The sequence below is a fragment of the Manis pentadactyla genome, chromosome 1, assembly GCF_030020395.1.
Source record: "Manis pentadactyla isolate mManPen7 chromosome 1, mManPen7.hap1, whole genome shotgun sequence".
NCBI lineage: Eukaryota > Metazoa > Chordata > Mammalia > Pholidota > Manidae > Manis > Manis pentadactyla.
In genome coordinates this window covers 229,776,754-229,790,320 of record NC_080019.1, presented here as the reverse complement: position 1 = coordinate 229,790,320, position 13,567 = coordinate 229,776,754, and the positions used below count along the sequence as shown (strand labels likewise).

The window sequence follows — 13,567 nt, the reverse complement described above, 5'->3', positions numbered from 1 at the left end:
AATAAAGTTGGTAAGTGCTGTGTGGCACCCTAGCGCTCTCTTGGAGATATCAATGTACACTTACACATTAAAGGCTCTGAGAAGTTGTGCATCTGTTTAAAATTGTTCAGTTCCACATGTCTTCAGTTTATTTGACCACAGAAACCCTTCTGTCTTGGAAAACCAGCTAACATCCAGTACAGTCTTTTCCAAGATGTGGTACTCAAGGTAGTATTAGGTGTTATACAACCTACATTTCAAAATTGTCAACAGTTATGTATTTTCACATGAAGTTTAAAAAAAGAAGCAACTAGTGCATGATATGTATAAAGCTTAGTCAGGCTAAGGAAAAAAGAAACAGTGAGTTGACTTAAGGGGAAAAAATACCTGGTAAATGGCCCAAGTGGTAAGAGGATAGGGCCAGGTTTGTGACAGGTTTGTGAGTGTGGCCTGAGGGACAATTGCTCCTCAGAGCCAAGTTTAGGCAGAGCTGCTGTTCTTGCAAAGCCAGGAAGCAGCTTCTGACCCCAGCGCGGCTTTCTAGATGAAGAGCTGGTGACAACGGAGATCCCTTGGATGCGTAGCGTGTCCCTCGCGTCCCTGCCCTTGGACAATGTGCCTCAGGAATGTTAGAATGTGTTCCCGTTTCAGCAGCGAAGCTGACTTGCTGTTCACTCGATCTGTTTATCTCACTGCCCTGGGCGTTCGTCGTGGGGCAGAGTTCAGGGGCACAGCGGTAAATCTCTGTTAGGAGGATGACGTAAGCCCCAGCCAGCATTTGTTTCCTCCCCAGTTTTGAAAGCCTTTGCGATACTGTCATGTCCATAGATGGGCTTCTTCCTTTGCAGCCCCACCCTGCTCTCCAGGTGGGGTGATCAACAGCAGGGTCTGCGGTGGGATGGCCCTTGATTCGAGCCCCACCTCCACCACATGGGAGCTCTGTGACTCAGAGCTTAACTCACCCGCTTACCAGTTTTTGATCTGGGAAATAGGCTAACAGTGGTCCCTCCTAAGGCAGCAGTGGGAATCTGGGGGGCAGTCACGCTGGGTCTGGCCTTCGGTGTTCACGCGAAGTGAGTGGCGGCCTCAGCACCGCGGGAGGAGCCCTGTGCAGGGCCGGGCAGGGGTGACTGGATCCGGAAGGTGGATGGAAAAACATGCCCGAGGCAACCAGGTGACCCTGCATGTCCCTGCATGCAGTGTTATCTTCAGCATCCTCCAGTCCTCTGGGGAGCTCTCTGGGAGTGGGGAAGGCGGTCTCCTGAGGTGGTCCCCCTGTGCAGCACGCGCCTATCTGGCTGAGGAATGGAAGGCATTGGGATGGCCACTGGGGGGAATCTCTGCTAAGGACAAGTTTTGTCTCATGAGAGATGCACATATGTCCATGTGTATATGAGCCATGTGTATATGTGTGTATATATATGTGAGCCCGATGTTATGGAATCCCCCCGGCCACAGCCACCCCTTTACTCAGATGCAAACCGCCTTCCCCACTCCCAGAGAGCTCCCACAAACAATTCTTCCATCATTTGACAAAACCCGTTGATTTTCCCACAGCAGTGCCTATAGATCCCAACAAGCAGTTTTGTCCTGTTGAAATGAAGAGTTCCTTAAACATACATTCCTGTGTTTCTTCCTTCTTGTGTGTGTCTGTGTGTGTGTGTGTGAAAAATTATCATAAAAGTCCTGTATGCACTTAAAAAAAAAATTGCAAGAGCATGTAACAACAAAAAAGAAACCTGTCTGTTGCCACCCTCTCGAGTCTTCCTCCCAGAGAGAGCGGTAGAGCACAGCTTGGTGTGTATGCTTCCAGAGCGTTCTGTTCAGATGCAGTCATGCCTTGTCAAAAACAGATTCTTCTCTACACATGGTCCCATCCCTTCATTTATCATGGACGCCTGTCCCTACTGGAACAAATACTTCTTTCTCATTCTTTGCATAGCCGCCTGTTATTCTCTTGCACAAATGTTCTGTAAGGTTTATTTAATCGTATATTCATGGGGAGGCATTTATATTACCTTATAGTGACGAACTGCTTTAATGGTTAAAGAGCACTTCACTACCCAACCTTTTCCCTCCCCACATTAGAAAAAGAAACCATGTTAAGGAACTTTCTTGAATACTCTGTACTTCAAATTGAATTTATTGACCTTGCATTTAATTTTCTGTCAGCTGTGGCCCAGCCTGGCCCCTGCAGATTGCTCAGGAATCTGCTGGAGGAGTCGGGGTGGCCTGCAGATTTGATCACACTGCCAGTTCATTCAGCAGCTCACCAAGCACAGAACATCTTGATTCTATCAGCCTTAGTCCCGGGTCCCCGATGGGCTGGCGCTTGTGGTCGTTTGCAGATGGAAAGCCCCTCTGTGTTACAAGGCTGAGTTCTGGGGTATTTGGGTCTGAGAAGCCTCGAGGCCAGAACTGAATGGCATTGAGTCTTCCACAGTGCTAATAGGACAACACCGATGGCCCTCAAAATTGCGTGTTTATAATCTTAAAGTACTAATAATAATAGTGGCTGAGCAGATCCTGCCACAGTGATGAACTCTCGCCAGGCAGAACGGGACCTGCTTCATCACATTATCTCACAAGAGCTCAGGGAGGCAAGGCCAGTTATGACTCTGATCTTACAGGTGAGGAGCCGGAGACCAGGGCAGGGACCCAACCTGGCCCCTCAGCCAGTCACTAGCCAGGTTTGGGAGGGGAACTGGGTTACCCTGACGTCCATGCAGGGCCTTTGAAACCTAACTGCCCCATGACTGGCTAACTTTGTGTTCCTGGGTCACTTGGCCACCAGTGATGTTAGCAAGCAAGCTCCCCTTCATTTGAGTGGGGTGCCCCTGCGCCCGTGCTCCTAGCATCAGGATGTTGCTGGTGTGGCATCCCACCCTGCAGGAGGAGCTTGGCTCTGGGCCGAGAGCTCTGTGTTGATCAGGTGGCACGTGTATCCGGAGGCCTCCGAATGTATTTGTGGGTTGAGGGTCCAAACTTGACTGGAAGGAACTGTCAAGAAAGTGTCAGTATAGGTAAAGCAGGGAGCGTGCTCCCCTATCTGTCCTTTGAGAATTTTCTTTCCTCCATCTTTGTCCTTTCTCTGTTGGGAATAGTGAGAGCCAGCAATTATAAATTATTTGGAATTTCCCTCAGCTTGGTGCCAGTGCAAGGCTTTAAATTGGGAGTTTTGTTCCTTTTATGACTTCCCAGTCTTTGGGCAGCCTGCCATTTCCATAACAGGCGTATATGGGTTGTCACACGAGGTGAGCCTCGGACGGAATGTGGGCGGATTTCTCCCCTTTCCAATCAAGGAAGCCACCTTGATCTGGTTTTGTGACAAGGCACAACTTTTACAAGTTTGCATTAGAAGGATGAATACCTGTCCTATTAATCATCATTTTTTTTAGCTTTTACTCAATTACAAAAAGAAAAAAAAACCTTAGGAAACATAGATAGCATTCGACAAAAGTATATTTGTTTGTTTTCCCTTTAAAAGATGATCAATGCCTTGCCCCGGGTCATGTGGGGGGATGTTGGTTTTCATTGTAATGCCATCTTTTTGTGGAGTATTTTCAAGCCAGTTTAACTTATTACCTTATTTAAACGTATAATTTGTATCCAGCCCAGGGCCTGGCACTCGCTGGGCAGTCCGGAGATATCTGTTGGAATTGAGAACAGATGAATAGAACAAGTTGAGCTTTTCGGTACATGAGTGACCCTAATTCCTATTCTGTAGGGAAAACACAGGTTATAGATTTGGGTAAATACGGGCAGAACTGTGTCTTCCCCCACCCCCTGGTGCTGGGGTGTCCTTGAGGCTGAGCCGGTCATGAGTGAGACGAGGGGACTAACATAATCCAGGTCTGGCTCCTGCATGCGCCTCCCGGGCCTTGTGCTGTCACTTCCCATGCTGTCCATCCACTGTGTTTTTGTCCCAGAACTGTGACCGTTAGGAGGCTTGGCTATGATTGGGACACTTCGAAGTTCAGAGGCCCTGCCTGGCTTCCCACTGCAAGAATGCTAACTAACTGCAGAGGGTGGGGGTGGCCCCTTCCCTGTACTCCATCTCCTCATCCGTAAAGTGACGTTCATCTGCCCTGTCACGACACACTGTGTATCCAGAGAGGTAGGGAGGTTTGGGCTGTGACAGCAGAGAGAACTGGGTTCAAATCTAGGCTCTCTCTCTGTGTGCTCATCTGGAAAATGGGATTAATTATAAAAGCAACCTCATAGGGTTACTGTGAGGGTTACATGAGGTGATGCATGTGACTTAGGCCCAGGCCCAGAGGAGGGGTCTCGAAGAGGGGCTGCTGTCACACTTTGGTTGCTGTTGATGTAAGAAAACGTGGTGCTTAGGAGTCGTTCCCTCACTCCTTTCCTCAAGGGCCGCCCCACGGGCTGTGCACGGTGCACAGGGTAGGCAGTAAGCTGTGTTTTGGGTGAGGCGGCCTCGCCGCATGACAGGCTGAGCTGGAGGCAGAAGGTGATGAGGACCTCCGTTCCCAGCCAGCGTTTATTATTTCAGCTGGACATGTTCGCAGAGCAGCGTGGCTGGAAGTGCTGAGCAAGGAGCAGGCGCCACCGTGCTGACGCCTCCTGAGCTCATACTGGGGTTTACCCGCACCCCCCGGTGGCTGGACTGTGGGCTCCCCCACTTCCTGCTCAGGCTTGCAAGTCCATGGGGTCCTGCTGGTGGCCCACAAGAACCACGTAACAGCAACTGAATGAGCTGATGCAGGGACCTGTGGCTTTGGGGTAAAAAACCTAATTTAGAATACACTGCTTTAGCCACTCAGAGTGTCTGTCATTTTTACCTTCTTTCTTTAACCTTTCTAACAAGGTTAGACTCTTGTAGCTTTTCAAGACTTTCCCAGTAATAGTAAGTAGGAAGAGACTAAGTTCTAGGGCCGTTAATATGTCCATCTCATTTGGTCCCATGTGACCTTATTGATGGATATAAAGTAATTCTCAAAAGTGATAAGAAACTTGCCAAATGTGGCATTGAAAAGAAAGCCCACAATTGGGCTGATGCACACACAACTTTTAAATAAAGGATGCCTCTTAACCCAAAAAATAGGGTGTTCGGTAGAAATTATGAAGCAATACACCACCATAGTGTCTATGATCTGGAAGTCCACCAGAAACTCTATACCAAAATAGAAATAAGGTATTTATAAAATCATCTGTCCCATTTATTCCAGGCAAAAATTGTCCAGCAAGTGAGGTAAAACAGAAGGAATAGTTGGCAAAGTAGGAAATGTGAAGTCTGAGGTTATGTAGATGGAATGTGTTTGGGGCCTCTAACCAAAATCTCAAACTAGGGACTTGGGAAGGTTTACTCGATTCTGTTGCATTGACGTCCTGACCACCACTTCCCATGCCAGGCCCAAGGCAGGCATTGATAATCTATCTGCACAGTTCTTCCTCACTGAGCTTCCATTCCTTCTTGTTCATGGCTGACATGGATAATCCATTTTAACAGTCTTTCTTGCTAAATCCAGATTGGGCTTCAGAATCTTTCTCAGCACACTGAGACTGTTCACCCCCGTGCCAACACCATTCACCACCCCTGAGCTATTGTATCATCTCTTGAAACATTACTAACATTAAAAGGCCTTCCCAATGAACTCTTTATTAACTGAACCCTGACATAGTGATGTGTAAAAATTGTTCAACAGCTCCTTTGTCATCCTTGAATAGTTTAGAAAAATAATCGGAAATCCAGCTGACCCCGTGCCCCATTGTCCTTACTTTATCACGGTCTGTATTTTGCTGGCAGAAATGGGTCCACGTGACTTCATGGCTTCAATGCCCAGAATATCATCTTGTTATAGTTAAGCTACCATAATGCAGAGATTTACAAAAACACAGTGGCTTTTTTTGGTCTTAAGGTTGCCAGGGCACCCAGTTCTGGGCCCCAGTTACTTCAGTCATCCCAGGCGGGAGTCACCTGGTTGTAAGACTGGTCGCACCCTCTCTTGGTTTGAGGTCCTGGAGAGAAGCCCTGAGCAGGGGGAGAGAAGCCAGTTTAGCCCCCTTCATCCAGCCCAGGGCCCTGGGGTGGGGGACCACCTGCCAAAGCATACAGTCCACCGTCTACTGTATGGATGGGAGGATTTTTGCTCCCCAGAAATGTGGCCGCGATTCTGGGCAGCTCTCCAAGATGGTCCTTTGCAACACTGCCTCAGGAACAAGTGCCATCTGAGCTGGGTTTTGACTGAGGGGCTGAGAGAAGTGGTCAAATGCCTCCTTTTAGTTCAGGGTGCCCTCTTGCTCAGACATCAGGCCTACAGTTCACCCGAGGTTTGTTCAGCAGGACGGAGAGAAGCTGCAGAGCCGACCCGGGATGTCAGTGAGCACCAGGTCCTCCATGCGGGTTCTGGGCTGGGTGACCTGAGCCCTGTGGTGTGGGGTGGTGACCTTGGGGTGCCCCTGCCAGGATGCTGCAGCTGCCGCTCACCCAGACAGTCGGGGCTGCCACACTCGTCACCACCACCTTAAGCTGCTGTGTTTTCACTTTTCCTTCTGCCCTTGTCCTTTTTGTCACAAGGTTAATGAAAGCACATTGAACTCTGGTGATAAGAACAATAAGTAATAATATTAGCAGTGAATGAAAACTGAACGTTCAGGGTCCTTGTGCAGGAGATATGTTGTCACATTTAGTCTTCCCAGAAGCCCTATGCTCCAGCATTATCCCCAGATTACAGGTAAAGAAATCAAGGCATCCCAGGATTGGCTCACTTGACCAGCGTCCTACAGCTAGCGTGGTGGCGCCGAGCCCACCCTGCAGAGTTGCACTCTTGACAACCTCTCCAGCCTGCTTTCTGTGTCACATGCATTGCCTGCCCCGGGGGGCGCAGAGCTGGCCACAGTCCGGAGCAGCGTTGAATTCTGTCTGAAGAGGCTGTGTGTGTCCATTTGTGTCCACCCAGTGACTGGCAGCACGAGCTCTCAGAGAGCACTGGAGCTGCGAGGGTGGGGAGCCCGCATGCGGCCGCCTGTTGCCCAGACAGCTGTGTGCCAGGCTGGGGGAATGGCAGGGAGCAGACAGCCTGTCCCTGCCTTTGTGGAGCTGACACTTTGAGCAGAGGAGGCAGACGCGGCAGGTGACTGCTCACGCACAGCGGTGGCTGCACTGAAGGAGGAGGGCTCATGGCGCAGCAGGGGCCTGTTTGAGTTGATGTCAGAGAGGCATTCTCCAGGTCAAGAGAAGAGTGAAGGGGGAGTTCCAGGCCAGGGGGCTGAGGCCAAGGACGAGCCCGGGGCTACGTGAAGCTGGGGAGTTCAGGGGCAGCCCTGGCTGATGCAGACTGTCATTTGTACCATATTCTCTTTCAGGAAGGTCCAATCAGTGATTGGTAGCTGGGTCCTGGACAGTTCTGGCATCCTCTCTGGGGGTCCCAGGAGATGTTGTCTCCTAACCCACTCAGCCCAGAAGGGTCCCCCTTGCACCTACTCTGCATGCCCTGGGTTCCCTGCCATTATAGGCAGCCTCCTCTTAGAACAGGAGGACAGGGACCTCGGAGGCTCCTGAGCTCCCCTTGGCTGAAAGAAGCGACATATCAAACATTTCATCCTCCTGTTAACTCACAGGCTTCTGTCTTTCCTCTTGTTTCCTGCGTGCACATGGACCTGGGAATATAGCTTCTGGGCTTCTGGTTGATTCTGAGGAAGAATGTTTGTCCCATAGCAGGTACTCAGACATTAGGTGAAAGTGAGGGAGGGAGGAAGGTTATATTAAGTGCCTGCTGTGTGCTGGGCATCGTGTGCAGCTCTTGGTGTTCTCTGTTCCACCTGCTCCTTAGTAACAGCCCGGGAAGGTGTTGGCTGTGGGCATTCCCATTTGGTAAATGAGTAAGAATAAGGCTCAGAGAGGATGGACGGACTGTTCAGGGTGACATATCCAGTTGAGCTGTTGGTCCCAGAACCTGTACTTGCAACCACTCTGCCATGCCACCTCTCAGAGGATGACATAGAGGAGCAGGCAGGGAGCAGAGCGTGTAACAGCCTGTTCCCCAGATGGCCAAGTTGGAGTGCAGAGTACGGCCTAGGCGACTTTTCCCCAGGCACACTAGAAGGAGGTTTTCTGAAGCCGGGATCTCTCCTTGATTCCTGCAGAGTCACTTGCTGGCTGTTTTTGACCCAGCAGCCAGCTGCCTGGTGGCCAGCGGATGACCAGCAGTCCTCACCCAGGAGAGCCAAAATGAGGTGTGGTATCTACCCAGGCCCCTCCTCAGTTAATCAGGAACTTAGTGACATGCAGGAGATAAGGTTGGTGCAGGGAACGGAGGAGGCACACAGACGCTATGTGGATGGGGCCCTCCTGATAGGAGTAGAGAAAGAGAAAGATTGCCATGTCCCTTACCTTGGGGGCACTTGCCAACAAAGGAGATGTTTCCAGGATGCTTCCAGAGATGGTCTAAAAATAGCTGGTGTCCATCAATGTACCCATTCCAGAACACTGCTTAACAAGGGCTGGAGAATGAATGTACTGAAATGATGTGAAAACATTCCATCCTAGAGTTTGCAGCAGCTCCAATCAACTTCCTAGCTATTAAAAAAAAAAAAAACCAACAGCAATCCATGGCTCTCACAAGCGATGCCAGATATTTTTAAGTAGTTCCAGAAGGTGTGTGTGGTTTGAGGGTCATTGTCCAGAGCCAGGACCAGTTACATGGGAATTATGACTGGTTGGATTTGGGGAGGAGAAGCACGTGGCCAGATTCCAACCCAGTGACAGTCTAAGCAGATTTTAGGAGGCTGGGTGGGTGTGGCGGGCGTTGGCTCATTTTATTCTAGAAAAAAGGCTCTCAGCAACTCTCAAGGAGATGGAATACTGCTGGAGAGGCTTCCAGCTGACCTGGCCTTTTCCTCCTTTCACATTTCTGCTCCATGTCTGCACTTGACATAAATATCACAAAGCACACTGGTGTCCGGAAGTTCTGTAGTCGGCCTGATGGTCAGACATTGACGCTCTGATGCTATGTTGCATTTCTTTCCAAGGCACTGGGAGTCTCCTGTTTCATGCGGGTGGGAATGGGGGAGTCCTTTTGGGCAAGTTGCCATCTTTCTATTCTTCCAAGAGTTCCGTAAAGCATTTGAAACCTTCACCTGTGAAAATCACTTTGGTAATGAGGACTGCCTCCCTCCAGCCTCTTAGAACAGCAGAATGAAAGTATCATTTATCCTCACGAGACCTCAATGGGGGCTTTCCCCTTTGGACACCCACCTTGAATTCATTGGAAACAGAAATTCTGGGCATTGCATTTTTCACAAATTTGGCCCAGACTTTTACTGGGTCATATTTCCCCCAAAATCTTTTTGAAAGAGATTCCTGTCTCCTTCCTTGAGACCAACATGTGTAAGCTGGGGAAAATAGAGCTCCCTGGTTTCATGTTCTGATTTATACAAGAAATCTGCAAGTTTGCATTTGAAAAGCACTTAGCCCGTAACTCAGGGAAGTTTGACCTTTGGAAATGGATGCCTTTGGGCTGGTTGAGACTTCTTCACCTGTTCCAGATCCTGCGTGGTGCAGGACCAGACTCCACCTGGTCCACCACGGTTACCTCTGACTAGTGATAAACATACACACACTCTACTTCCTTTTTTTTTCTCCTCTCTCCCTTCCAGAGACTGCTCTTCTCCCTTTCACTTGAATAAAGGAAGCTGGTACGGAGAATTGTTTGACCTGAAATGTCTTAGGATAGGTAGATAATGACTCAGTAATTAGTAGCACTTCAAAGGCAACCTTGTAACAGGACACCAAATCTGGAAAATTCAGTCGAGGTCAAGAACTGCCGACATTTCCTCGGATATCCGAATTCTGTGCAGGGGCAACAGTTTTATGCAGGTTTCTTCTGCTTTATTGGCCACAGGACCTTAGAAGCATAGCGGATGTCATGGGCACACACCCTGTGCAGCTGTACAGAGCCCCACAGTCAGGAGAGTTCTGTGCTTGGTTGAATGCTCTGCTGATTTCATCTCGAAATTCTTAATGCTTTTTGGACAAGGAGTCCTGCGTTTCCATTTGTTGCTGGGACCTGTGAGTTATGTAGGCAGTCCTGCCTCAGAGTACAATTCATTACATAGAAAATCCCAGGGCACCTCAACTCTGAGTTAAGAATTGCTCAGATATAATTTGTCGTCCCAGCTAGTTCATAATAATCTTCACTCTATCCAGGTTTACATGATCGAGTTGTATTATTACTGAATCTGCAACCATGAAATCACCTTTCATTTCTGTGGGTTTGGGTGTGCGTTTTAGAGGATCTTCTCTTGTAAAAGAAGTAACAATCAACAGGTTAGTGAGAGAAAAAAGCCCCACCCTTTCGGTGTTGAGTGGCGTGCCATTTACTCCTCATCAGCGCAGGAGTGTATTTTTCATGTGGCCGCTGATGGGTTTCATTAAGAGCAGCTTGGTGTGTGTTTAACCAATCTCAGATGGCTTGTGGTGGGTGGGTGGGTGGCACAGGGGAGGCGACCTCCAAGATGACGGCTGTAATTCCCCAGCAGCGCTGGAGCGGCAGTGGGAGACTGAGAAACAAAGGGTCCTTGTCTGGAGAACTGGTGACACATAACTTTGGTGGACGTGAAGTGGCACCAACTGTTGATCTGGCCCATGTCTGATGAGCCAGGGTTTGTCCTGCAGGAATGTGGGATGCAGGGTCTTTCCATCAAAGGGACCACAGAACACGTGGAGAGGTCCGGGGGCTCAGAGCAAGCTGTGGTCCAGGAACGGGGTGTCTTTGAGCCTGGAGGGTGGGGTGTGGTGGGTGGGTGACAAAGCAGGCTGGATGGAGGTTGTGTGGAGTTCAGAGGGCGCTGTGTGTCCAGGCATTCGACTGGCGGCAGTGGGGACCAGACCATTGGTGGATGTGGAAGCACAGAGGTATCTGTCTGGGGTTATGTGCACACTGACTCAGCTTTGTGGCTGTCAAGGACTCTAAGAGGGGAGGAAGGGCCAGATATTTATTGAGAGGATGTGGAGAAGAATTTGCCAAGAGATTTATGTAGAGAATTGACTCGTTGTAGAAACTACAACCAGGGGTTTGAAGGAAGAGACCAGGAAGGTTCTGATATTTTTAGCTGGGTCCTGGTAGAATCGGGTGGGAGGGTAGTGCCACAGAGGGTGTTTGGTGGAGAAAGAGCAGAGGAAATCGAGGGAAAGTCAGAGGGGAAAAAGGGAGAGAGGGAGAGAGAGCAATTTTGTTGATAAAGTTAGAATTTTGATGGGTGTAGGTGGAAGTTACAAAGAGGATAGATGACCCCAGAGAAGCCAAGGGGAGTGGGAAGTGGAAACCAGTGGTGATGAGATTCCTAGCAGGTTCTAGAAGAGGCCAAGGCGGGTGGCGTGTTCTGCTAAGCTGGGGGAAGACTAGAGGACTGGAAAGAGGCTGTGATGTCCTCCAGCCATTTAACTTGCTGGCAAAAGAGGCTGCCCAGTGGATTAGCGTAACTATTAGTGCCTTTATGAATGGCTAACTGTAAGAGCCGAGATGAAAACGGTCAGTAACCCCCAGTGTTGGTGAGATTTGAGGGGAAACTGGCCTCTTAAACCTATAGATGGGAATGTAAACAGAAACAGCTTTTGACTGGGAAAAGATATCTAGGACATAATGATTAGTGAAAAGAAAATTCTCAAGACTGTATGTATAGTATCATATAAATTCAGGGCGGCAAACACATACATATGTATACACATACCATCTGGTAGATCATATTAGCACCGAGCCAACAGATGGTTATCTCCAAATGCAGCCCCCTCTTCTTCTTGTCTATAATTCTGAAATGATGTCATTACATTTTAAAAACTCCTCAGTATGGAAAATTTCCCACATGCGCAAAAGTAGAGCCAGTAGTATAATGCATTCTCTGTACGCATGATCCAGTGATACTGGTTAATGGCATTTTGGAATCTTATTTCAGCGGTTCCCATCCTCAAGTATTTTGAAGCAAATTCCAGCATTGCCTCCTTTTACCCTTAAGTACTTGAGTACACTTCTCAAGCAGATGAGGGCTTCGTGTGCTTATTTACAAAGAGCGTGTTGACACTTGTGAGGCCCGGAGGAATGACCAGTCTCGTGCCTCTCTCCCCAGACAGCAAAGCCATCGTGGACGGGAACCTGAAGCTCATCCTGGGCCTGGTGTGGACACTGATTCTCCACTATTCCATCTCCATGCCCGTGTGGGAGGACGAAGGGGACGATGATGCCAAGAAGCAGACGCCCAAGCAGAGGCTGCTGGGATGGATCCAGAACAAGATCCCCTACTTGCCCATCACCAACTTTAACCAGAACTGGCAAGACGGCAAAGCCCTGGGAGCCCTGGTGGACAGCTGTGCTCCAGGTGGGTGTCCACGGCTGGACACTTACGCCACCTCTTCGGGATGGGGGTAGCTGGGCCCTAAACCTCCTGGTTTTCAGTGGGAAAGCCAAGTTTACGGTGCTTGGTGTATTTCCCCTAGTTTTAGCTCCCTGTAGGAGAGCTAAAGGAACTAAAAACGACTTCATTTACCTTTCCCATAGCAGGTCCTGTAGGCCTTGGTGGCATGTCCATTGGCTTGTTTGAGCATCAAGTTCAGTTTATTCAAATTCCCAGTGGTATACCTGAAACTAGTATAGTACTATATGTCAACTATATGTCCATTAAAAGGGAGGAAAAAAGGAAACAGTAACGATAATAACAAACCAGCTTCCCAGTGAAGGCCTTAGTGCTTGGAGCAGGCCTTGGGCTTAGCCTCCAGACTCCAAAGTCCTGCTCCTTCCCACAGTTGGTGCTGGTCCACTTGGCTTCAGCAGAACATGTGGCTCTGTTAGGCGGCTGGCATCAAAATCTAAGAACTTCCACTGAGTAGAAAGTACCCATTTTTATCGACCGCTGGACCGACTGCAAATGGCTCTCTCTGCCCTTTTTTTCTGCATTACTGTGAAATAGTGTTTGGCCAGGATCCAGTTGGAACCCTTTCTACCCTTTTCCAAGTGGTTGAGTGTATACCAAGGTAGTAATTATCCTCACTGGAGGGCTTAGATGAATGGGTAGAGCTTGCTGGTACACAATAAAAAAAAAACCAGAGCCAGAGGAATGTGTTAAAGGCACCCCCAGGATTGCTTTTAATACACAATTTACTATAATAATCATATTTTCCATTTACTCTGTATATGAGCACTCTGTATATGCTGGGCATGTTAGTATTTAGTAACCTAGTGGTTCTCAGCATACTGAACACAGAACTCGCTGGTGTCAATTAGATAGGGATGGAGGGCTGACTCTGGGCCCCACGCCTCCTTCGGAGCCTATGAACTGGTACCTTCCAGAAGTAACTCAAAGCTCGGCATTAGTTCATTCTTTGGTGGCCTCTCCCTTGCTTCGTCCCAAAGACACATTTTAGGGTACCTCTTTCCAGTTTAAACCTGGGGGTTTTTGCTCCTGTCCTATACTTCTGCTTACAAAGGCTTTTAAGATAAATCTAGGTTTTGACCTTTGAGCAGGTGGATTTTGGAATTGTACAGGATGCTAGTCCACTTTTTTAGATATCCAGGAATAGGATTGTTACATTGTGACTTACACCAAGAAATATATATATTTGGTCTTTGTTGCC

General features: G+C 48.7%; 1 protein-coding gene across 4 annotated transcripts in view; it reads left to right on the top strand.

The window, feature by feature from the left end:
• The window catches only part of FLNB (filamin B), a 127,168-nt gene that overhangs the window by 37,909 nt on the left and 75,692 nt on the right, over window positions 1–13,567 (top strand). For all 4 annotated transcript variants that reach the window (XM_057508301.1, XM_036878306.2, XM_036878310.2 and 1 more), the window contains exon 2: window positions 12,067–12,315. In XM_057508301.1, coding sequence (XP_057364284.1) covers window positions 12,067–12,315 — 249 coding nt within the window. The remainder of the gene's footprint in view (window positions 1–12,066; window positions 12,316–13,567) is intronic.